The following is a 25,873-nucleotide window of genomic DNA, read 5'->3' as shown; positions in this document are numbered from 1 at the left end:
TTTTCAACAAATGGGTATAAGAGTGGTACAGGTACTCACCAAGCAGAGGGAGAAGTGGTCTCTCCTGGCCAGCTATAAGAGGCTGCGAGGCGGCAGGGTGGCTCAGTGGTCAACAGTACAGTCAATGACTGAGTCAGCCACGAAATATAATGTTACTTCATACAATAAACACACAGAAAAACACATCATTTGATAGCTGTTTCTTTTTATTTCCTTCTAAACAGGAAAAACTAAACTTTCCTCTGGTAAATTAATCATCCGTTCAGCACTTGTTTTTTAAATTAAACATTTACAAAATTAAAAAGAAAAACAAAATACAACACAGAGGTTCGAATCATAAATATTCACAGTATCGGTTTTAAATTAATCACTCTTTCAATAATCCTCTATGTGCACTCCTGTGTGAGGCAAATCAAATCAATGACTGACCTCTCATCAAAATGTAAGATTTCCCTCATGCGAGCTGTAACATTGCAGGTTCAGTAAACGTGAACCGTAGTTGCTGGCAGTCCTGAGCAGGTTGTGACCATGTGCAAATTCCCTCAAACTTAATATTATTCAAGAGGTCAAAGATTCGACTTTTGCTTTCATTCACATTCATTTTTATATAAAGTGCTTTTCCTTCACGAAGTGTATATTTTCATTTCAGATGATGCATTTTTAATATGTGAGATCTTAAGCTGATACCAAAAGTATCCTGGGAGGGAAAAAAAGAACAGAACAAGTCAAAAAAATAAATCAAGGCACTTTTAGGACAGAGAAAGGAAAAACATCATTCAAGTAAATTTCACTTTTTTCCATGACAATCAAGATAACATAACAGAGCAGAGCTTAGCGTGGTCTTCCTCCTCCTTCCACCTGTCGTCTACTTCTCCTCCACTCTCCTCCTCCCTCCCGTCTTTGTTTCTCTTTGACGTCTTGTTCTTGTGTTTCTTCAGCTCCCCTTCCTCCAGCAGCTCTGGGGCTGCCTGGCTCTTTTCATTTTTGTGTTTTTTCGGTCTCCTCTTCCTCTCTTCCCTCCTGTCGTCCTTGCTGTTCTCCTGGCTCGCTGATGAGCTGCTGCTGCTGCCGCTGCTGCTAGGCCTCTCTCTCTCCTCCAGCTCTCCCCCTCCCTCCCTTTTGGTCTCTCCGGCCAATTTGCTGGTGTCGTCTCGCCACCGGCTACCTCCTTCTCCCCAGCCTCTGTTTCTCTAGTCTCTCTCTCCCATTTACTTTCTTTCATCACTTTATCCACCTTGTTTCTCTTCCACTCCTCTCTCTCCTCCTTGCTCTCATGTCTGTTCTGCATTAATGCCTGACCAGGGCTGCTAATTCTGGACTTACTGGGCTTAGGGCTGGAGGATTCAGAGGGGAGTGAGTCTCTCTCCTTACCCTGGCTGTGGGAGAGGGAAAGTGAGGAGTGGTGGGTCCCTGCAGTCCTGTCTTGGTGTCTGTAGTTCCCTGATGGATCTCTGTAATTATGGTAGTCATGCGGATGGTTTTTGTCTTTACGTTTCGAGTCATGTGTCGTGTCTCCATACTTTTTGTGAGCATGTTTATCAGGCAGTTTGGCAGCTCTACTTGTCGAGCTTCTTTCCTTGCTTCCGCTGCCAGGACGTAAAGAGTTAGAACTCTTCTCGTGGTCGCCTCCTCGCTGCCGGTCTCTCCTCTCAATGTCCTGTGATATCGAATGAGAGGACAAGTGACCAGAGGGAGGGAGATTCTTCTTTTGGGCCGAGGCGATGCCGCTGTGCCCCCTCTCTCTCCCCCTCTCTCTCCCTCTCTCTTCCTCCTTCGTCCTCTCTTTTGATCTTTTGCTCTCTTTCTGCCTATCTCTTGGCCTCTCACTCTCCCTCCCTCTCTCTCGGTCCCTCCACCTCTCTGTCTCCACCCTTCGCTCCCTCTCTCTGTCTGCACACAAGGTGCTGTCGGTTCTGTCCTTCCCACTAGAGGGAGCCACACTCCTGTCTAAACTGGACAGCGTGACGTTTTTCTCTTTCTCCCTGTCCCTTCCTCTTTGCATCACTCTGTCCCTGTCTCTCTCGGTGTCCACTGACTTCTGCTTCTTTTCTTCATGCTCTCCCTCTGTCTCCATGTTGGTTGGTGTCACTAACGGTAGAGGCTGAATGGCAGGAAGAAGGTCTTGAGCTTTCATCTCTCCTTTGTTCTGCTCTTCCTCCTCAGATTCTTCCTTCTCCCATTTGGAGCGAGTGACCTGAGACAGAGCAACAAGTTCAACCAGTAATACATCACAAAGTTCATACAAAACATATGACAGTGAATTTGTATGATGCAAATGTTCCATTTTAATTCCATAAGACTCCAACACCTTCAAATGTTTTGGCACCACACTTCATGATTGTGGCTAACAGACGCACCTGTATGAGTACGAGCTGATCCTCCTCCCCGGTTCTCTCCTGGGTGTATTCCTCCAGAAATTTAACCACTGTCCTCCTTTCCTGACAATCCTCAAAGCTGCTGCATTTAACATATACACAAAATTTAAATTAGGAATTTATCTTTATGTTTTCATGCTTTTCTAAAACACACTCTGGTTTCATCCGAGTCTTTCAGTCTACATCGACAATCATAACTATTAGTTGTGGTTGTGGGCGATTGGACAAGAAACAGAATCAAAGAAACTATATAAAGCAGCAAGTTATAGTTATAATCCTTGAGATTTTCATCAAGTCAAGCTACATTTTTTAACACTAATAATAATTCAATAATTACATCTCTACATAATAGTTTTCACTGTTGGTGGCAGAGTCTGCCATTTCTGTGCTGGATTCAAATGGCCTTTCTAAATAATGCAAAGCATAATCCAGTGTTGGGGTTGGTAATTTTATCTCACTGATATAATAATATCTCCTACAGTAGTGTCACAGCTGTATTAAGCTATTGCTAATACAAACTGAAAATTTCCATAATGGCAAAACATAAAGTAGCTTTCATTGTGAGGCAGTCACAGGAAATGTAATGTATTTGTGACTGAGATTAGTACTGACATCAAAATGTGTCTGCAAGACAAGGCAACCATCATTTTCTGAGTTGTTTGACAGATGGTCAGATTTAAATAGTGCAGAGAGGAGAAGCCACAGTGAAGCTGTGCGTTTATGACTAAAATAAGGCAGTAACATTCTGACCTGTCATCATCCATGTAGAAGTTTGGTCTGTCAGGGTGGCTCTCGTCGCTGCTCCTTTGTGACTTGAACCTAATTGTGTCGTCTCCTTCTTTCCTCATACTCCTCTTCATTCCCTCCATCAACACTTCCTTCAGCTGCAACTCCCCTGGTGAGTTACCTTCTTCTTTTCCAGTCATGCTCCTCCTCTCGTCCCTTGTAACATCTTCTTCTTTGCTGGCCTTCATCCTGTCTTCCTCCTCCCACTGTCCTTTACTCTCTTTTTTCTCCTCCTTCACTCCCTTAAGGGCACAATGCCATAAGTCAGAGTTGTCCTCTTCTCTGTCCTCTTTCTTTTCTCCAAAGTCTTCTTCCTTCCCTGCAATTTTCTCCCACATCCCTCTCTTGTCATGACTGAGGGTGGCTTTCTCCCAAAACTGCCTTACCTCTACTTCATCTGGTCGTATTTTTTCTTCAAACACACCTTCCTTTTCTCTGCTAGATTCCCTCTTTTCCTTAACGTCATCTTCAGTGTGTCCTATGTTTAACTTCTCTTCTCCATCACCAGTCTTCTCAGTTTCTTCCTTTGATTTTCCTACCATACTCTCTTGTTTTTCAGTCCTCTCTTCCTTCCTTTTCCCATCCAGGTTGATGTTGATGCTGATTTTCCTCTGTGGTTTCACTGTTATTCCTCCCTCCCAGATGTCTCTCTCTGTCAGAGGCCATGTTTTCCTCTCTTTTTTCTTCTCTGGTTTTTGCTTCTTTGTGTCAAAAGGATCGGGGGATTCACTCTTGCGGGTTTCATTTCTCTCCAGGTTCTCTCCTTTTCTTTTTCTATTCATCTCTGATCTAAAGTCAGGAGCTTTGCTGCCTCCAGGGCTTCTGTATCTGTCTGAATCCACCCTGTCTGCCTCTTTACTGGGATTTACTCTGTGCTGTCTCTCCACATCTTGCCTGGAGTCTGAATCTTTGCCTCTTCTCCATCCTTTCTCTCCTTCCAAATTCCTTTGTTCTCTGTTTTTTCTTTCACTGTCTTTATCCAAAGACTTATCTGGTTTCACAGAAGGTTGGATTGACTTTAAGGTATTGCTGGCAGTTGCTTCGTCCCGTACAGAGGCGCTATCCTTGCAGGCATGTGATCCAGTGTTGTGCCCTCTCTCATTCTTTCTGCTGTCATCTGCCAAGTCTGCAGCATCAGGGGATGACGACTCCTCTCCTCTTCCTTCCTCATGTTTCTTCATCCTGCTTTGCTCATATTTTAGGGTGCCGAGGTCCTCCATATGTTTCACGATCACCTGCTTGGCGTCATTTACTTCTGTCTTGCAGTTCCACCTCCTTACTGCCCTTTGTAAGTGCGACTGGCAGGTAGCTGTCCCTCTGCTGTCGATATGCCCTTGGCTGGGCTCCGTCTTCAGATGGCGTGGAGCGACCATCGCTAGATGATTGAGAGGGAGGGGAGCGGCTGTCATTGGACGTATGAGACGGAGATGAGCGACTGTCACTGGACGAGTGAGATGGCGTGGAGTGGCTGTCGCTTGAAGACTGAGATGGAGGGGAGCGGCTGTCACTGGACGACTGCGATCGAGGGGAGCGGCCATCCATCAGGGCAGTGCGTCTGTACTGAGAGTCCGAGCTGGCATGTGAGTGATTTTTGCTTTCTTCCCACTGAGGAGGAGGAGGAGGAAGATTGATGAAGGGGAGAGGCAGCTGGTGGAAGTGGCCGACATAGCTGCTAAAATATTTCTCACACCACTCTTTATACTCCTTCTTCCACTGCAGGTAACGCGCTCTGTCCAGTTCCAGACTGCTTATTTGATTAGCATGCTGAGCATACAGGGAACTGCCTAAACTTGCCCCAGAGCCTCCCACTCCCCTCCCTGAGCATTCTCCTCGCCTCTTGGAGCTGTAGCTGCTTGAAGCAGACTTCTTGGTGTGATGGTGGCTGTGGTGGCGATTTTTCCGGTGATCTGATGGTGACTTGGACCTGGAATGGTAACTAACTTGAGGTGAAGATGATGAGGACGGTGTAGGGGAGTGTGAGCGTTTGTAGCCATAGCTATAGGATTGGGAGGAATGAGAGCGGGTGCGGAGATCTCTGTGACGGGAGTAAGGCGAGCGGGGCCTGGAAAAAAACGAAACAGAAAAACCATAGAAAATATTTGAATTATCTGTCATATAGCATACATGTTTTAATGTATCATTGTCTTGTTACTGTTTCTCATTTCCGATTCCATCTTGTGTAGGAAAAAAGAAAGATGTGGAAAACACAGCACCTGCGATTTTATTTAAAGGCGCTATGTGTAAATTTTGCTAATGCTACATAGCCAACACCCTGTCTCCTAATACCAATTTGCAATAGTGAGTCACTGTAGTGTCCTGTCTGCTTGCAGTCTAAACTGAGAGGATGAAGTAGCAGTGCAGCTCAGATGGTGTATTCTAACTTCTTGTCTTGTAAACATAACAATGGCACAAACTCTTGGTAAAGTTATCCAAGTAAACAGCTGTCAATGCTAATGTTGGCTATGTAGCAAGAGCAAAAACTTACACATAACACCTTCAAAACCAATAGCTATACACTGAGGAAAATGTGCTTATTCTCTTCCTAGCGGAGTCAGAGAAGATTCATACCTCACTCTTATGATAATTATGAAGTCATCGACAGCAGCTGGTTAACTTAGCAAAAAGACTGGAAACAAAAGGAAACAGCTATGTCCAAATGTAACAAATCAGTAAGCACAAATTAATTTAATATACTGTAACTAAACAAAGCAGAAAAACAGCAAGTTGTGGTTTTATGAGGACTATTTCTGCTTAAGCTTTGTCATTACAGTGATGTGTGTAACAGACAAATTCAAAACTGAAATGCAATTAACATTAAATGGTGTTTGTAAATTCCTTTAAGATGGGGAACACAATACCTTGTCCTGCCTTGGGATCTGGATCGTGAACGTGATCTGGACCTGCTTGAAGAGCGAGAGTAGGAGCGAGAGGACTTGGACTTTGAAGACTTTGAATTAGAGCGAGAGGAGGAGCGTTTGTAGCTAGATCCTCTGTGAGGTGACCTGAGGTGACAAAGAGAGAGAGAGAGGGGCCACTGAGTCAAGGTATAGATTTCATATTACATTACATATGTTGGTCTCAGACTATACTACTTCTGCAGCTGTGACTAAACTACACACAACATTGCTGCTAGATTCACTGTGCAGCCTGACCAGCACTGAAATTATTATTTTTTAAATGTCAAATTTGATAAGATATTGTCCAATACTAGTTTCTTAACATACAACACATAATATAAACAACATTTCTGATTCTGACTTGTTTTTTAATGATTTTTGACCAATATATGCACTGTGTGGGATACATTACATAGGAAAATTACACTTGTCCAAGCTCTCTGGTGGACAAAATATGTAATGATGCCAGTGTTTTTAAATTACTGCAATCATACTGTTTTTTTGGCATTTCTGTATAAGTAGAAAATGTAATATACAATGTTATTCAGCGCAACCGCAGGTTTCAATACAGTCATTTTGAAATTTCTCTTGTAAAATGTAATTCAAGTAAGAACCATTAAAAGCTGAATTAAAGCAAATTAATTCTTCTTACAATTGCAAAAAATAAATAAATAAATAAAAAGGCAGAGCAGCTGATTGTTCAGTTTACCTTTCCTTCTTCTTAATCTGATGCCTGTACCACTCCTTAGGGATGAGGGCAGGGATGGAGGAGATGGAGGTAGAGGAGCACAGGGAAGGGATGGGGGCACCCTGGGGGCCTGGGAGCGTCCAGATGGGCGTGGTAGGTGGTGGGTATCCAGGAGGGTAACTAGTGTGAGACTGGTGAGCTGAGAGGTATGTGTGAAAAAGGGGAGAGGGAAAGAGAGGTGGAGTAGTGGCTGAATATGAAGAAGAGGAGGAGGAAGAGGAAGTAGGCTGCTGGGTTTCAGTCCAGCCTCCAGTGGGACAACCTGAAGAGGAAGAAGAGCTGTGGGAAAGATAGAAGAAGATGAAATCAGTCTTGAGAGTCAAATACAGACCATTACCTAAACACACACACGCTCAATTCACTGACCTGCCCCAGCAGGTTGATGGCCCTGAATGTCTTGGTGCTGGACCTTAGGATTCAGAGCAAAATGGTTTTATATGAATCTTTACTTGTAATGAGATGACAAAACACATAACGAACAGTAGGAACAGTGTAATTAAAAGACGCAAGGAGTCTTTGTCGCTCACCTAACAAGGACTGCTGTTGATTCAAACTGACTGTCTGGGGCTGTTCTACCACTGTTACATGGTTAACCTGAACAGACACAAACATTGCAGATTTCACACAGAGAAGCTTTGCCTGCATTACATTAGTGTGCTAAGGGTGTGTGTGTTTGTCCTCACCAGTGGTATCAGCTGTGATGGGGCAGCAGTGGGCTCTTTGTTTGAAACCAGTACAGAAGGGGCAGCAGCAGCAGCAGCAGCAGCCGAGTCATCATGTGTCTCTCCTTCAGCCTCCCTGAGTAAACAGCAGATACATCACAGTCAGTGCCACATAAAGACAACACCAGTGTCATTGTTTACCAGCGCTGTAATCTCAAAGCCACAGTGCTGTCTTGGATCAGAGATTGCACCAAATGTTTTACTTCTCTGGGTACTTGAAGGCTGTTAGAAAAGTTTTTAGTCTCTGACACAATTAGTTCAAGTTTCCTCCCTGATTTCAGTCTCTATTTCCTCTGACATCAACAGGTGAATTTACACTGATATTAGCCAACCTGTCTTATTAAAGCGACATGAAAAAGCAGCTCCAAATATTTAAAAAGATACAATTACACAGAATCTGGCCAACACAGATTACAAACAGTTCCTTCATTTTATGTCTTTCATGACATAAAATGAAGGAACTGGATAACAACATGTCGATAAAACTGTTTGCTAACTGTAAAATGTAACAGTCTTTAAGTACCATGACATAAAACCAAAGGAATAACCTCAAACTCCAAATGAGGTGACAGAGTTAACATCATGTGTACCTGCACACCGACAATCTACTGATGAGCGATCTATTGTATCCCTGTGATATCACAGTTCTCAAAGTGATTTATAAAAAATCTGTGAATGCATGCGCATCTGCGCTCACATACTTATCAGGTATCTCTAGACAGCCTTGCTCTGTCTGGGGAGATGTGCTAGGTGTGCTGCAGGCAGAGGCTGAACCTGTTACCACAGCAGGATTTTCAGGCAGTGCCGGTGTGTCTGCAGCCTGGGGGCGGTGCAGGAGAGAGTCCTACAGAGGGGAGAGGATAAGAGAATATAGCAGAGATCAGAATATAATCAAAATATAAAGTTCAGGGAAAACTTTAAGCTGAGCTATTAGAATAAACAATAGAAATGGCAATGCATATTGCCTGTTAGGTAAAATATAGAGAATTCTGTAGAAACTAATTCTTATTTCAGTGGTTTTCATAAGAGAACTATCACACTGATTGTGAAAACATTAATTATCCCTTTTGCTCCTGAGTCACATAGCTACATGACTATTTTCTCTGCCTCCCAGATGAAACACATCATTAAGAGATTTACCTGCTGGATGTAAGTTGACTGCTGAGGCTTCTGATGCTGACTCTGCACGGCAGGAGGAGGCGGGGTGGGGGCAGGGCTTGGTGTCGGGGTTGGATTTCCGGATTGGGAGGTACCACACCTTCCTGTCAGACTTTTAGTGTAGCCTCGCTCTTTCTTGAAATTGTTCACAGCCTGTGCAGGGAGAAACAGAGAGCAAATTGAATCCTGTCGGAGCATTTCTATACTAACTGACATGTCAAACATAATTTTAGATTCTGCATTTTTCTTCCATCTCTAATTGGAACATTTCATATTCATCTGTTAAATCACCTGTCGGAGAAATTTATTGGCTATTAGGGAGTCAGGGGAGACATTTGATTGGCTACAAGTGGGGCAGTCGTGTTCCTCTGAATCCAGCAAGGTGGTGCGAATACCTGAGTAACAGAGAAAGACAGCAATGTAAATGTAAATGTAAATGTGGAGAGAGTTTGTTTGCATTCACTGTTACAGATATTACATTTATTGCTGAAAAATGAAGTCAAATTATTGGGTGCTCACTGTCTGTTGTCATATATACTTAAACATTTAGAATCTGCTCATCCTAATGCATCAAAACAGTTTAACTAGTTCCTCAATGTTGGGAGTAACCATGTACCACAGATACAGACACACTGGTTCCTGAACTGACAATATGGATACATCAGGATCAGAATGGCTTTATTCTATCTCTGTGTGTGTATGTGTGTGTTTGTGTGTGTGTGTGTGTGTGTGTAACAGTCACTCACAGTCATCGCAGTAGCTGTTTCCACAGCAGGGTATGACCACAGCATCACTCATCAGGTCATGACAGATCAGACAGAGGAGTTCATCAGGTACAGGATCCTCCTCGGCTTCTGACTTCGGTTGTTCCTGTGGAACAAATGGAGGCTTCTCCTTTTTCCCAATGGCATAGGCCTCTCTGCAGACAGACAAAAGTCCACACACTGCAAGTTCACGTTTGCTTTTCATGTATTCATAGGATGCTTTAAACCAGAGTGACCTGAGCAGGATATGGCTGAGAGAAGGTCTGCGTTCACAATGCATTAACTTGACAAGGGTCAGCTGATGAGCACACACTGGCTACTGAAATTCAACCTATGACATTTCTTATGAAGAGCAGTCTTGTTAATTGTGCCTGTGAAGAGTCAGTTATCCAAGTCATTGGATAAACAACATAATGAACAAGTCAACAACTCAACTTTGACAACTCATCAAAGAAGCCTCTTCAGTATGAACACATTCATATGTGTGATGTACGCAGGTTACATTGTCAAGAATAAAACAGCAATTCCAGTTGCCATTCATTTTGAAGTTTAACATGGTCCTGCTAATTTTAACTTTTTCCCTATGAAATCAGTGCAATTAGATTCACCTTATTTCAAATAACCAAAACAAAATGTATCTTGAAATGTGGCTATTCCCAATATTTTTGGTGATTAAGTGCAGGTGGTAAGATATAATAATCGCTCAGTTCTTCCTAGGCTCGCCATCTACACACCATTGAATAAGCCACTCTGAAAAAGTTTTGTTTGAGTACTTTCCCTGGATTTAATCTTTTAGCGGAAAGTGTTTGACATTTTGGGAAACACACTCATTGGTTTCTGTGCCATGAGACCAAGAGAAGAATTTTGACAATACTCATGCTTATATATTAAATATTCTGGCTACTGCCAGCAACCAATTTCAGACAGAGCCAGGATTGCTTTATGCTAAGCTAAGCTAAGATAATTGGCTACTGGCCACAGACTCACACTGAATGGACAGATATGAGAATGGTATCTTCTCATCCACGTCACGACTAGACAGTGAATAACTGTATTTCACACACACACACACACACACACACACACACACACTGACTCTTTTGTTTGAACTTACGCGTCTATGGCAGGAATGGCGTAACGTCCACAGTTGGTCAGCATAGCTCCTTTCATGTTGGGATCATCCACCTCAACCATGAAGGAGCGAGGGATGCCAGTGCTCTTCTTAATTCTCAGCGGGGCCTCAAAATTTTTATCCTGCTGTCAAGCACACACACATCTACATTTAATTCCATGGCAATATAGAAACTGACAGTCAAATAAGTCTAGTATTGGATAACAGTAATATAAAAACACACTAATCAAACCAGTTTCCTGGCTGAGCATGATTTGTGACAGGCTGTAACAGAAGCTGCCTCAGTTACCCCGCTGGTGGGACAGTTCCTGATGTGGTGTCCAGTATTTCCACAACGATAACAAGTGTAGTTTGTAGGAAGAACGGTACCAAACTTCTTGTTGTAACTAGAGTGAGAAAGAGACAGAGAATGAGAGGTGGATAGATTAAGAAAGAAAATGACAGAGGAGCAGGGAGACTGCAGCATATGAAAAAAAAAATAAGGGAAGCAAATGGAGCGTGGCATGAAGATGGAGCAAAGTAATGAAATCCAAGACAGAGACAGTGACACATCAGAACATGGTGATACCGAATTTAAGAAAAGGGAAAACAGGTGGATTGAGGTACCCAGGAGACAGAAATAGGTATGAAGGAGTAGATTTGAAAGCATTACAGAGGTGACTCACTTCATGGAATCGTAGGTGGACTGATTTAGCATAACTTTGATCTTATCCTCCTCTGACACATCCGCGTCAGCCAGGTTAGCCATCTGCATGTACACACATTTATGGATGTGTGCAACAGACACAAAGTGTTTAATTCAAACTGACTCACATGATCCAGGATGAATACGTAAATAGTGAATAATTTAAAGAAAAGAGAGAGTATACCTTGGAGAAAAAGGGCAAGACACTTGAAGAAGTCTGGTCATCCATCTGTTAGAATTAAACACAAAATCAGTTTCACTAATGAAGCAATGAGAGCCTCAAGGTTACATGTCTTGGGAAAAGACTGAGAGCTTTGTGATCATATATACTGGAGAGGAAACACTTTGAAGTTTGAATAAGACAGGGCAAAGACACACAAACACACACACAAAAATGCTCCAAATCAAGACCATTTGTCCCGATAACCTCGTAGTTTTAACCCCTGTACCTTTGGTGATTTTTCCCATGTAACGGCTGTATGTCAGACTTTCATTCATATCCTTCTTAACAGAGAAAAAATTTACACCAGCATCCAGCAGCGATTTTCACACAGGAAGATAATAAATGTCATCACACTGTTCTGATCCCAGGATTTCTGCCTCAGCACCTTCTGCCAACTCTCCTCCCTTAAAAGCTGCTGCATTGAAAATGAAGAAGCGGACAATATAATGCTTCCTAGGAATTTTACACGCATCAGACAGGCATTTTGTTGGGTTAAAAAACGTCTTTGCCTACATCACCTATAGTTATGTCTACTTCATTGCTTCATCTGACCTCACTTCCTTCTTGTTTCTGAGCACCTGGTTTGTCTCATTCCTTGACTGGGGAACCCAAGGAACCAAGAAAGAACTCTGTATCTAGTAGAAGCTGCTATGCTAGTGGTGTGGTTCTATGAATGCCTGTCTGTCAGTAGGTGAGTCAGTCCACCACTTCACACTAAAATATACTGGATGGATTGCTATGACACATTGTAGAAATATTCATGGTCCCCACAGGATGAATCCTAATGACTTTTGCAAACCCCTAACTTTTCATCTAGCACCACCAATGCACCAACATTTAAGTTTATGACCAAATATCTGCTAAACTAACAACATTCCCACCATCCTCATCTGTCTTTAGTGAAAAATACAAAGCTTACACCTGCTAAATACAAAACAATCCTGCTAAACATCAGCATGCTAGCACTGTCATTGTACGCATGTTAACATGCTGATCTTAGCATTTAGCTAAAATCACTGTTGAGCCTAAACAAAGCCTCACAAAGGCGCTAGCCTGACTGTTTCAAATCACGCTAGATAGAAAATGATTCTCAAATGTTTCTAATGTTTCAATCATTTCAAAATTCATTTTACTCTGATGGTTACATTGTTTTACAGGAGTTCCTCACCCATACATAGACAAGTATTGTGATTATAGTGTAGATAACTAAATCAAATTTGAAAAACCTTATGACTATAACTAATCAAAGATTTATCACCAGTCACTTTATAAGATACTACTTCAAGTCATTTACACTGCTGTTCTCCATTAACTTCCGATACAAGGACATACAGTAGAGTCAGAAAGTATTAGGACAGATCAGAACACATTGGTTACTGTTTTCTCTCTGTACTCTAGCACACTGGATTTAAATTAAACATTTAAGTGCTGACTTTCTGCTTTAAGAATGGGAGAATTCACATTTACAGTCCCCAGGTTTAAGGACAGTGGTGCTGAATATGTAAACAAGACAACCATTAAGTTTTTTACAGCCAAACAGTAGCAGACTGGCTGGCCTTCATCTGAAATGAATCAAGAAGTGAAGATGGCCTGGCAGAGCATCACCAAAAAAAGATAACAGACAGGCACTGACTGTAACAGAGTTGTAACCAAAAGGACTACAATCCCTGCATTGTTCATCTGATGTGGACACAAACACTCTCAAACTGAGGCTCTTGGTCACGGTTTTTTTGGAGTTTGACCCATACTAGGAAATAAAAGCCAGGAATTCTTGGCCTCTGTTGCTTCATGTTTTTAAAATCTGTTTCTTGTAAACTTTTTCAAAAAAGTGCAACACCCCCTTTGAAACACTGTAATTCCAGTGTTCATAACATTATATTACTATTCAGTTTGTTTTTCCTGCAAAGAGGAAATGCAGAACCAAGATTTAAACCATCAATCAGAAAAGAACAACATCTCAGGAACGTACTATTTGAGGTAACATATCGACTGTGGTTGTGTATCGACTCCCTTTTGTCCAGTCAAGTCAAACACATAATCAATACATAAGACAGCTTCATACAAACGACTTTATTGGTGGAAAAAAAATTCACACACATAAAAAAAAAGTTTGTGTAGTCCAACAGACTGAAAGTGCTAAGAAGAATGGCAGACACTTCCCCTACTGAGAAACTAGAGAGAAAATCATGTCAGGTCAGAATACACTGATTCAGACTGCAGCAAGTAAAAGCTTTTGAGGATCATAGACAAAACAGTACTACAAGAATTCAGCATAAAATAACAACAGTGCACCATTCGGTGACTGAGGAGTGGGTTTAAGAAAGACACTGTTTAATTTTTATTGATCAGATGTTTTACATTAAAGCTAAAATGCTATATATCCTGCCTCAATAATAAGACTTTTATGATCTATTCTGTCATAGATCGATCAACATTACAACTCTGTGCAAGGTTTATTTCAAAAAATCCAAAATCTTGGTTGGTGTTACTCCTGATTTTGCTTGGCATCGGCTCATCTCACTGGAGCACACAACAAATTTAGATCATTTTAATGCTACATCATTAATTTTCACAGATTCAGCTCTTTGATGGACTGAATGAGAACCAAGACACTAAAAAAAAAACAAAAAAAACTTAATGTTACTTTAAGACTCATATCAGCAGAAGCAGCACAGTTATCAAGACTAAAACTGTATGGTGCTTTCACAGTGGTGCCTGAGATAAATCAAAAATGATAAATGAAAATGATAAGAGTGCTACTGCCGCTCATGGATAACAGACAAGTGTGTAAAGACCATCAGCAGAGTCACCGTCATAAAGCAACAGTTGGGTTTATCAGTTGTGAATAGCTGGCCTGCATGATAATGTTTGACCCGCCCGAGCAGCTCCCACCTCCCACAGATAGATACTGAATGATCTTCAACAATGAGTGCTGACTGGTGACACAGCAGCTTGTTAAATTAACAGCTGAGAGTCTTAAAGCAAGGGAATATACAGTATATAATATAGTTTTTCCGGTTTAAGCCTGTAGTGCTGGAAAGTTGAGTGTAAATCACTACTATATTACTAATAATAATACTAACAATAACTTTTTTATCAGAACAGCATCTTGCTATAAATCAGATACTGAGCAGCAAACAACTTCATTTTTGCAACAGGAACTTAAACTGCCATAGAGGAAATAGATGCTTTCAATGATCTTGATCTCATTTGTTTAAACCGACAATAAAGGTATCTTATATTATGCTTTGCAACAGCAAGACACAATTTCAAAACCACCAAAGCTCACATCTAACAAATAAAATATTCAAGCACAGCTGTTCTGCTATGTTAACAATGTGTGTGCTGAGCCGTGCTATAAAATGAAGTGCAGTGGGATTTGGTTTGGTTACGTACTGCTTTGATGGCTCCAAAGGCGTGGTAAAGCTGGGCATCCGAACGCTCACTAAAACAAAGAAAAGAAATCATTTTTAGTCCATGACAGTTTAATAGTCAACATACTGTCCTGCATTATTCAAATATTTTTTCTCTGAGTACATTTTATTGGTTATATAAGCAAAAGAAAGTAAATAAAAGTATAAAATACAAATGTCAAAAATCTTAATGAATCAGACATTAACATAATTCTATGCTTTTATGAATATTTTATCCTCAAATGTGTGTATTTTTGCTTGAGTGTAATCATCAATCAAATAATCCAATAATGCTGTGTCTATTTTTAAATATGCTCTAGAAAAAACCTGACTTCACCTATCTTGTCCAACCTGTAGGAAATATGAAATTACTTTGGCTGAAGGAACTTGTACTGTACGTTTGGTTTGTTTTCTATGATTTCTCACTTTGTCTGCTCTGTGTTGATGAAATTGTGGCTCAAGAGAGACACTTTTTTTCTTTAATTCCAAAGGACTGACACTAAAATCTGATGTTTATAGTTTGTGTTTTATCCTGCATCACATCACAAACACAACATCTGTCCCAGTTAAATGTATGCAAACACTCCACTGAGCAATAAAACTGACCTATAAATGCCAGTTATATCACCCACAACAGTGTTAGTAGCATGTGTTTGCAGTGAGTTTCTTCCTTCAGTTGAGTTTAAAATTTAATTAGAAGTAAAATGTGAATGTAAAAGCCTTTAAACCAGCTCACAGTTCAGGAAGCATACTTGGAAGCATATTGAAACTAAGTGGCTGTCAGTCTGCTCGTGCAGGTGGAGAGGAGTTGATTTACTGCATTTAATCTTGTGGGCAGCATTACAGCCCTCATTCCTCTCCACCCCGTCTGCATGGTGCTGACGGGGCTAATCACATGACCGCCAGTCTGTTCCAGTGAGGTCTTTTCTTGCTTTCCATGCATAAAACCCCACACCACTGCTGGCTCTCCTGTCTAAGCCTGGCTAATATCTGGGTAATCCCTGTGTACGTCACCGTGGAGTTACAGTCCTACTCCTTCCTCTTTTCCTTTTGAACATATTTTATCATGGAAATGCAAAAACCTGTTTGATCAACTGTCAACTATTAAGTGAAACAGGCCTCTGTATGGATTCAGCATGATGGTACAGTCTGGCTGCTGCTCAAAACCACCCCAATAAGGAAAAAGGATCCTTCTGATATTACATCCATTAACCTCCACATTGTTTCTATACTAATAAGAGCTTATGATCTACATTCCATATCAAGTAGTCTCTGTGTGATTCAGGCTTTTAAAGCTATTTTACCTTAAAATAACAGCTTCAAAATCATTTTGATGGTACACTGGGACTTGAAATAAGGAGGATGGCACCTTTTTCATTCCCACTCTGCACCCCGAACACCTGTTCTTGCACTATGTAACTTAGGTTGAGTGGGTACAATCTCCTGCTAGAAATGCTTTCATAATGCTTTGGAGCACTACCTCACACATAGAAGAAGCTAGATCAGTGCTTCTTTCTTTCATTTATCAAGCCTTTGAAGACTTTTTGTTTGTTGCCTGGGTGCTTGATACACTTTGTTTGTATGTGAGCTATTAGCTTGTTAGCTAAGGGTACACTGCTTCCAGTAAACTGCTCAAACTCTCAGCGGCAACACTGCTCAGCAAAAGTTACACAGTGTTGCTTTAAGAGCAAATATGTTCAGTTTAGAATGATTTTCTTATCTATAAATATACTGCTTATTGGATCCATTGTTTCAACCGATATTTAGTCTAATTTTTATACAAAGATGATCAATCATCTTATTCTTACTGTGACAAGTGTTTTAGGTGAAGTCCTCTAAGGGTGACTAACACTAAAGGTAGGTTTGTAGGCAGAGTGGGGCCTTTGCAATGGTAGGGATAGCAACACTAATAACAGTGCAGGTACTCAGTTACAATGTGTGCCAAACCCCAGAAAACACTTACGTGTTGTGTGTCTTGCTGCTCGAGCCAGACTTGACTCCACTGATGGGGATTCTCCGGACGATGACAGAGGATCCTTTGGGGATTAGACCTTCATCGTCTGTGTACTCTGAGAGAGAGAGATCATGAAAGTCAGGTCTAAGGAAAGAATATTAGTTAGGATTTCTGACACCCAAATAAATATTTATGACAAGATCTCTCATCCTCTGGGTTTTTTAAGAAATCATGCACCCTGACAATGACAGTACATGAGAGAATGTCAGAGTCTTTAACTAGTCTGAGGCTTCAGTGAGAACATCAGATTAATTGGTTTTTATCACAAGTGATTCACTATGTCAACATTCTTATATCTCTGAATCACCAACCAAGGCAGCATGACACAGCACTGTTGTAAGACTGATGAAAGAAACCAGGACAGTGTGTCTCCCTCACCCTCCTCATCCTATAATGTCTGATACTCTTTTGTCTTTGTCTGGTGTGTGACCAGCCAAGACGGACTTTGAGTGTCTATTTCTGTTGTTTCTGTTTTTTGTCTATATAAGTCTTACAAACGTCAGGAGTTGCATGTGTGCATCTGTATTTATTCTCACACGCTGGGTGTCTTGTGCTTTCAGTGGAAACACAGAGCTTATCTGCAGGATATTGACACACTCTAAGAAGATACTTATCATCATTAGGTGATAATCTGCATGTCACTGTTTTTCTCTTTTGCCTTAATTTAGTGAGTTTACCTATGTGATGGTGTTGATTTTCATTCCTGTATGTGTGTGAATGGCTGGACTTTAATCTTATGATCATTACTAGGCTGCACTCCAACTCAACCTTTGCTATTTTTATCCCACATCTCTACTGGGACTTACATGCATGGCACAGACAGGGCTGATCCACCACCATCAGGCCGTTTAACTAGGGCATGAAGCGTAAATGCAGCAGGAATGTGGTCCATTCATTAGACCGCTTTTGTCCTGGCTTGACTTTTCTGGACCCTGAGAGGTGACGCAACCCACAACCCCCCCCCCCACAACCAGACAGCTGTCAAATCTGGACCACGTGTTTTTTCTTCCAAAGTTCAGACTGTCAACCTGGCGTTTAACTGCCAGGATAAACACATTCTCATCAGTCCAAAACACACACACACACACTATATGTTTTATTACCTTGTTTGGTCTGTGCGTTAGTGATCAGCAGGTCGCAGTCCCCGGCTCGCAGCTTCTCCCTGCCCATGATCTGCCTCTTCAGATCCCTGAGCGTGATGTGCGGGCCGTCAAAAACCACCGTGTCGTAGCTGAGTTTAGAGGAGAATTTATAATGAACATGAGTCATGCTGAAACTTGATCAAAAACCCTCCTTTTTAAACTGTCAGGACACCGACAATTGACAGTTTTTTTCCTGCGTTGACAAAAAAACTGTATCGTGGTAGTTGCTATGGGAGTTCAAAGTTAGCTAGCTGGCGTTAGCAGCCGGCTGCGTCGAGAGTCAGTGGTCTGCCGCTAACAAGCTAGGTCGTTAATGAACAACTGCCTGATAAAGTGGCGTTCACGGGATGACATGTCCCGGCGTCTGGCGGAACTGTAGCAGAGACTCGAGTCAAGGCGCATTCAGTCAGTTTCGAGTCTAATTTGAACTTTTATTCCTGCTAATGCTGCTTCCAATCCGAAGTGTTCGCTGACAGAAACCACCAGCTGTTTCCACAAGCAACGGCTCGTCAGCACAGTGCACGCACCATCTGATGCTGCGTTCACGTGATCTCCGCACACTCCAACTTCCAAGCATCAAATTAGGTGGTCATCATCAAGCGATAAACGGTGATAAAGAGATGCAAAGCAACTGTGCAGTGACAAAACAAATATGACTAGACAAAAGTAATTATAAATAACTGTTAATTTCTCTACCCGGAAATGTTATTTATCACATTTTTTCTAGAGCTGCAAGTAACGATTAGTTTCATTATCTGCAAGTAATCTGCTGATTGCTCTCCAGTAAATGAGTATTTTTATTCTCTATAAAATATCAGAGATCAGTCCAAAACCTAAAGACTCCCCCAAAATCTTGGGACATATGAATAAGATGAGTTGCATTCATCAGATATTCAAGTGTGGGCAAAATGTCTGGAAAAATCTACCCAATCAGTGCAACTCTGACAAGGAAAAGTTACCATAACTGAGAAAATACCACACCAAAGACTAATATAAGAGGGATCATTAAAAAACTCCTAAACTCACCTTACAATTAAAATGATCAATCGCCGAATTCCACGTAATGTTTTGTTTGAAGTACAATTTTTCGCCGACACTTGAAGGCAGCATGTTACCTCCGCGCTCGGGGCGCTGCACCTGTTTGGGCTCAGGGGACAACAGACAGACTGGCTCAGAGTAAACCATATTTACACCCGAAACATCTTAAAAGCGCCGAAACTCACTGAGACTTAAGACCACGGGAAAAAAACATACTGTTTTTAACCACAATGCATTTTAAGTTTCAGTTTAGGCTGCAAAATACATACGATGTATAAGTAAACCTAATGGCTGACAGCAGGTCTGTTAGTGTGCAGCTTAAATGATCCACTAGAGGGAGACAATGCACCATATATGATGCTATTTTGTGTTGGGTGAATTGCACTGCAGTATTCATTCAGTCTGAGCCCAGGGTTAGTTGACTGTACAGCAAAGATTAAAAAATCAGATGCAAAAATCTAACCATGTTCCTTCACAAAGAATGAGGATGCCATTGAGATTTTACACTCAAGTCAGTGTGTCACTGTCTTGACAATAACAAAAATGAATGCTCCAAATCAAAAGTTTAATTGCCATTTCATTAGTTTTTGTTTGTGTCAGTAGGTTACTGTTGGACAGAGCCAAGCTTGCTGTTTCCCCCTGTTTCCAGTCTTTATGCTAAGCTAAGCTAACCCTCGCCTGGCTATAGCTCCATATTCCCCATACAGAAGTGAGAACAGTATTTATGCCTTTCATCTAATTGTAGACAAGACAACAAAAAAGCGTATTTCCCAGAAATGTGGAACTATTTCTTTGAGCTAAACCAGCTTGCTACTGACTCGTGTCTCGACACTAACAGCAAAAGCAGAAATGTTAATGTAAATCTTCAAGGTGGTGAGGATGTGAGGGAACAAGATGAGAGCTTAGGAAGCAGGGATCTTCTCTGACACTGTGACATCATCACCACAGGTTGAGGCATGGATATCACAGTGAAGCTGGAAGACAGCGGTTTACCGGGGACCGCAAGCTGATTGGTTGGATTGAGATAAATGGAAGGAGAGAACAGAGAGATGAGAGAGGAGTGGTTGAAGAAGTGTTTTGCGCTCAGTCTTCTCTCTCCTCAGTCTCTTGCTCTGTTTCTTTCTCTCCTGCCTGCTCTGCTCAGAGGAGGGATTTGCCCTATCTTCCCTGGCTTAGCACACCATTGTGAAAGCAGTGGGAGGATGGAGAGATGCAGAAGGAGAGAGAGTGAGGGAGAGAGGATGAAAGGGAAACAGCTGCTGCCTTTAAACTGATGTTCTTCTTATCATGATATGATACAGGACATGTTCAGTGACTCAGCCATCAAAGAGCTGCTTGGAAACAATTATATTCTCATATCCTGCCATATGACGTGTTTAAATGGGAGTTTATTACAGTGTTCATGTGTTTGTCTATGGAAGCCCATTTCTGCCAGAAAAAGATGGAAATAAACAGATGAAAAATTAAAAATTACATATTCATATATCACAACTTTGACATAGGGCATCAAAATGACCATAATAAGCCAAAATTAAAAAAATATTGATTAAAAATTATAAGATATATAAGATAGTCACAAATTTGACTTTGTATTTCACAATCTAGACTCACCATGAGTATTTTTGTTTTTAGCATTCCTAATTTTACAGCATTTGTTTTTCTTTTCCTGACAGAAATGGTCCTCCAATACAATATACAGGTTGCAGGTTAAAATAATGCATATAATCTGTCAAAGCCATACAGTATATGTTTACACACGAAGGTTAGTTTTATCAGGAAAGAGTTCCAACAAAAATAAACAATGCAAACTGATTCTTTCTTGTGATTAGCCAACTGCCTGGCTACCTACTGGATTTGCTGAGTAATTGACAAAGTGACTAAAAGAGTGATTAATAAAGTAAGTAGCTTAATGAGTCTTAGGAATGAATGCAACCTCTGCTGGTTGACTGATCATTGTTGGACTGATATGGTTGCAAGCTGACTGATTGAGAGACTGATATATAACTATCTGACTGCCACTCTGTCTGTCGGCCATTTTGACATTAATGCTGATGAATGTGGAAATATGTTTGGGTGATGAGTTTTCCCATTTCACTATAATTTTCAGATAATTTTGCTCCAGGTCCTGGACGAAATGCTAAAACAGCAGAAAAAAAGTCAGTCCTATTGCTCAAACTATTGTGAGCGTGAAGAATGAAATCCACAACAGACATGCAACTAATGATTTTCATTATTAATTAACAATAAATCTTCCAACATAAACCAGAAAGAAAAGGTTGAGTTCTCACTGTCAGCAGTGTGTTTATGTCTGGCTAAGGTTCATAACTGACAATGCGCTGGAATTCAGCTTTTTCTTTCACATTTCATTTAATTTACATTCACACATCTGTCGTCATTTATGCATTACATGACATCTAGTTTGACCATTATTAATGAATCAGTCATTTTTGGTTGATTGAATTGTTTAGTCTGCAGAATATTATAAGATATATGATAAAGTGTTAGTTACAAGTATCCAGAGCCCAAGGGAACGTCTTCAAATTGCTCATTGTGCCTGACAAACAGTTAAAAATCTACAGACTTCAATTTCCAGTGATATTAAACAAAGAAGAAGTAGCTTGAACCAGTGAGTGTTGGGATTTCTACTGGGTAAATGATTTGCACACTTAATTGGTTATTCAAATGTTTGTGATTAATTGTTTCAGCTCTACTGTGCAGCAAATCCCTCATTGCTCATCTCTGTTTTTCTTATCTTCTCTACAACATAAAACTGCTGTTTTCCCCGTTAGTGTGGCTGGAAAAACTGAGAGAAAAACCAACTGTTTGGACCAAACTGACCTATAGATGACTGACTTTCATTCTTCATCCCTCCTTCTGTCCCTCTCTCTGTTCCCTGGCATCTGTGACTTTCCTTTCTTCATCCTGCTATAGCACTCCCCTAATCATCCCTCCTGTGCTCTCCTTCAGCTCTCAACACTTTTCCTGTCTCCCTTCTCCTTCTTTCTCTCATCCTCCCTCCACCTTTCACTCTCTCCTTCTTGTCTCTCTGCTTGAACAGCATTCACAGCTCCAAGGCTTTTTTTTCACACTGCAGATGGCCATAGTGTTACTCTACTCAAGGCACACATACACACATCACACACACACACACACACACACACACACACAGACACACACACAGAGAGAGAGAGAGAGAGAGATTGCTCTCTTTGTTGGTGACAATGGTTGAAAGTGCTCTTCACTCAGTTTGCCCTTCCCAGAGAGCTGAAGTATCTCTTGTCCTTAAAAGCTCAACTTGCAGAGGGGTTGTCCAAGTCTGGCACTGATCTGATGCCTGTGTCCTCAAGTTCAGGGCGGGTGGCAATCCTCAACACTGGACCAACATCTTGTAATTTAGGGAGTGAGAGAAAATTGTTTGGGATATTTTGCCATGATAGCAGCATGGTTCTAGCAGAGGTGTCAGTGTCAACTGGTTGGTCCACCACTTTCGGTCCAGACCACATTATCTCAACATTTACTTTAATGAGTTTGGCAGCCTATATAGACATTCATAGGTCACATATGATGAATCCTAATGACTTTGGCTACCCTGTGACGTTTTATTCAGCACCATCATAGTGGCGACATTTGTAAAACATCATTGCATTTTAAATCTCAAGATCATTTACAAAGGAAAGTGTGAAAGTGTCAATACATATTTTTGTAAAATGTGACTGAATGTGTCTGCTGAATGAAATGGAGGGTAGTAAATTTGATTTCAGATAAAAGTTTGTGCAGATAATGAACTATACACAGTGTTTCATATTCATGTACACTACATACAGATGCACACACACACACTAATGGAGGACAGACAGACAGTCAGATAGATAGATAGATAGATAGATAGATAGATAGATAGATAGATAGATCATTAGGACATCAAAGCTAGCAGCAACTCTCCCTCAGAGCCTCATTCAGTCAAAAACAGCTGTTAGACCAACATCCAACTGGGACACAGATGCAGACACTTGTATTTGTGTATAATGTCAGGAGCTTATTTGGCATAATATCACTATTGTGTGTCACATTGCCAGATGTGTGTGAATATATATCTCACTCAAGTTGTGTAAACATAAATCAGTTTACACAGTCACATTGTTCTGACTAACCTGCCTTTTGAAAACAAAATACAGGTCCTCACAATGTTAGTCATTAATAGTGGTAAGAATACATGTAGATTTGCCATGTAGTGAGAAAATTATGATATGAAAAGCATGGTGTTTATGAAAACTCGTAGGTGAGATCAAGGGGAGACATCAAAATACATTGTTACCAGTTTTTTTTAATGTTCGTCTGCACAATCTGTGCCAATCCTGCAATAACTCATACCTTTGTGAAACCTAAAATGCTTAGTTTTTGTTAATACTGTGTCAGAGAGGTGCTGATTCAACTCTATGGTCATCTTTGAGGCTGAGGTTAGTGGTGACCCTGTATTGAATTTCCAAAAAATCAAAACAATGTTGATATTTCATCCCAAATAAAGTAGAAACACAGTGCAATGATTGTCAGTATTCAGAACTCATTGTCTTCTTCACAAAATTCCTGTTTTATTTTTAGAGTCCATGGAGGTAAGGCATTACTGTCTGGTACAGCACTATAAAATAATCTGATGTGGGATTCCTGCTGGGAAATGCTCTGCGTCTTTTATGGGCTATTAGCATAAGGGACAATTTTCTCTTATTGGGCCAATGGAGCTGAAGAAAGCAATTACTACTGTACCATACTGCTCGACAGGAGGGTGGGGTCTCAAAACAGAAAAATGTGGCAGAGGGGAAAATGGCTAAGAGGATAATGGAGAAGAAAAAAAATAGCAGCGAGAGCCAGGGTGAAAAGGGGAAAAAAGAAAAATGGAAAAATGAAATGTCGGCAGTGGTCACAGTATCTCTCTCCAGCAGAGAATATGAGCAGCAGGAGAGATTGAGTGACAAAACGGCACATTTAGAGGCAGTTAAGAGGAACAAAAGCAGAGTGGCAGCCAATCCCAGTGTGGCGCGAAGACTCTCCCATAATCCCGTCATCCACTCTAATCTCTATGACGACGCGGAGCTCCATCGGTGACGTCAGAGTTATGAATATTCATCAGGTGAATCTGAGCTCTCCACTGAATCCTTCTCTCCCACATTACATACTCTTACTTCCCTGCTGTTAAATTATAATCTGATGATGTATAATATCGGATTTGAAACAAATTAGAACGTGTGCGGTATTTAAACACAATTCACTGCTGCCACTCCAAATTCATAAATGCTTCAAATATCAAAACACGTATTATAACTTTAGGGCCCATTTCCCTCATTTTTTTGTCCTTCTGCTCTGAGAGTGTGATCACCCGCAGGCATTTCCAGATCATCCATCCTTGATTTGGCCTGGAACTCAATGGCCTCGTTTGGATGAATTAGTAAGCTAGATGTAAAAAAACCAGTGTGGCTAACAGAGAAGCAGAGTGGTGTGGGAGAACTTGGTGAGGTTGAACACCAAAGTTTGCCAAGAAGTTAACTGTCAACAAAACACAGGAGACCACTGTTTAGTGCCCGTGTGAAACCAATGGTCTGTGTTATTGTTGTAACCATGACAACGAAGGTCTTCTAATCATAAGGGGCTAATCATAAGAGGGTCTTATTTTAACCCAAACCATAATCTTTTCCTAAACCTAATGAAGTAGTTTTTATGCCTAATCCTAACCAAACCATGACAAATGTCCGGTATGCTGCTGCTGGTACACTCGAACCATGACGACCAAGACCCAGAACACCTGACACAATTGCAGCACTATTTCAGGAGACACTCCTATGGGTCATTATCAGAGAGCATGGACAAACGACCTATATGAATATTCAGATTGGAGGACTTGTTGAGCCATACTCAGAGAGAAACTGCACACATGGTCCTTGACATGCTTTTCTCTCTTCATCACCTTCAAGCACTTACAAACTGGTGCATCCTCCGGTCTCCTCATTAACATTTCCTCTCTCCTTTGCAGTTCCCCTCTTAACCCTCATTTACCTCCCTCCCTCTTTCTCTATATCATTCAGGCATCTGCATGGTGGCTCTGGAGATAAGCCGAGGTGTTATCTATTGGACGGATAATTCAGAACGGTTGACACAGCACAACTGATACACATCTCGTGTGTCTATATGTGTGTGCAGGTACAGGGAGGAGTGTGTCTACTGTTTGTGTAAGTTTTCTCATCAGTATTGCCCAGGTTTATGTTGGGGTGTGGTTAGATTTCTGATGGAGAGTAGATAGCGTTAATTTGTTGAGAAATAGGACCACCAAACAGGGTTGTTATCTGTGTGTGCGACATAAAGAGCAAGGTGTATGAGCAAATCATACCACTATACAGCATACATTCACACAAACAAACAAACATCCAAATACAAAATGAACTCACCACAGGCACTTTGAAAAGGTGACTCTTTATTTTCTAATTATTATACTGTATATAATATTCTTTCTCTCTAGATATAGGTAATCATATTTATATCATGTAAGTAAAAGTGTGCTTTTATTCACAGCATGTGTCCGTGTCAGACCGCTGTTAGTTGGAGGTTTACATTATAAAGTATACAGTGAAACTGGCTGGCAGCTATGTGTGTGTGTGTGTGTGAGCTGTGGGGGGTTATACAGTCAGTGTGCCTGTGTATAGAAAGACAAATGTGAGTGCCAGCATGTTTCTGCATGCATGTGTGTGCATGTTTGTAGAGGACTAAGTATCTCATGATAGGGCTCAGAG

General features: G+C 41.1%; 1 protein-coding gene across 1 annotated transcript; it reads right to left on the bottom strand.

The window, feature by feature from the left end:
- Positions 1 to 187: 187 nt before the first annotated feature.
- On the bottom strand, positions 188 to 18,587 carry rbbp6 (retinoblastoma binding protein 6). The gene is given in 21 exon segments (XM_018672873.2): positions 188 to 1,168; positions 1,171 to 2,194; positions 2,358 to 2,457; positions 3,126 to 4,430; positions 4,432 to 5,223; positions 6,020 to 6,163; positions 6,768 to 7,085; positions 7,173 to 7,215; positions 7,334 to 7,400; positions 7,490 to 7,604; positions 8,230 to 8,372; positions 8,669 to 8,839; positions 8,978 to 9,081; positions 9,433 to 9,605; positions 10,565 to 10,704; positions 10,872 to 10,968; positions 11,248 to 11,330; positions 11,452 to 11,496; positions 14,887 to 14,935; positions 16,867 to 16,972; positions 18,021 to 18,587. Coding segments are annotated over 21 exon segments (5,547 nt in total). The 5' UTR covers positions 18,187 to 18,587; the 3' UTR covers positions 188 to 806.
- Between the last annotated feature and the right edge of the window lie 7,286 nt (positions 18,588 to 25,873).

The sequence above is a fragment of the Lates calcarifer genome, linkage group LG11, assembly GCF_001640805.2.
Source record: "Lates calcarifer isolate ASB-BC8 linkage group LG11, TLL_Latcal_v3, whole genome shotgun sequence".
NCBI lineage: Eukaryota > Metazoa > Chordata > Actinopteri > Centropomidae > Lates > Lates calcarifer.
Note: the sequence above shows the minus strand (reverse complement) of the source record. Positions and strands in the feature narration are given on the sequence as shown.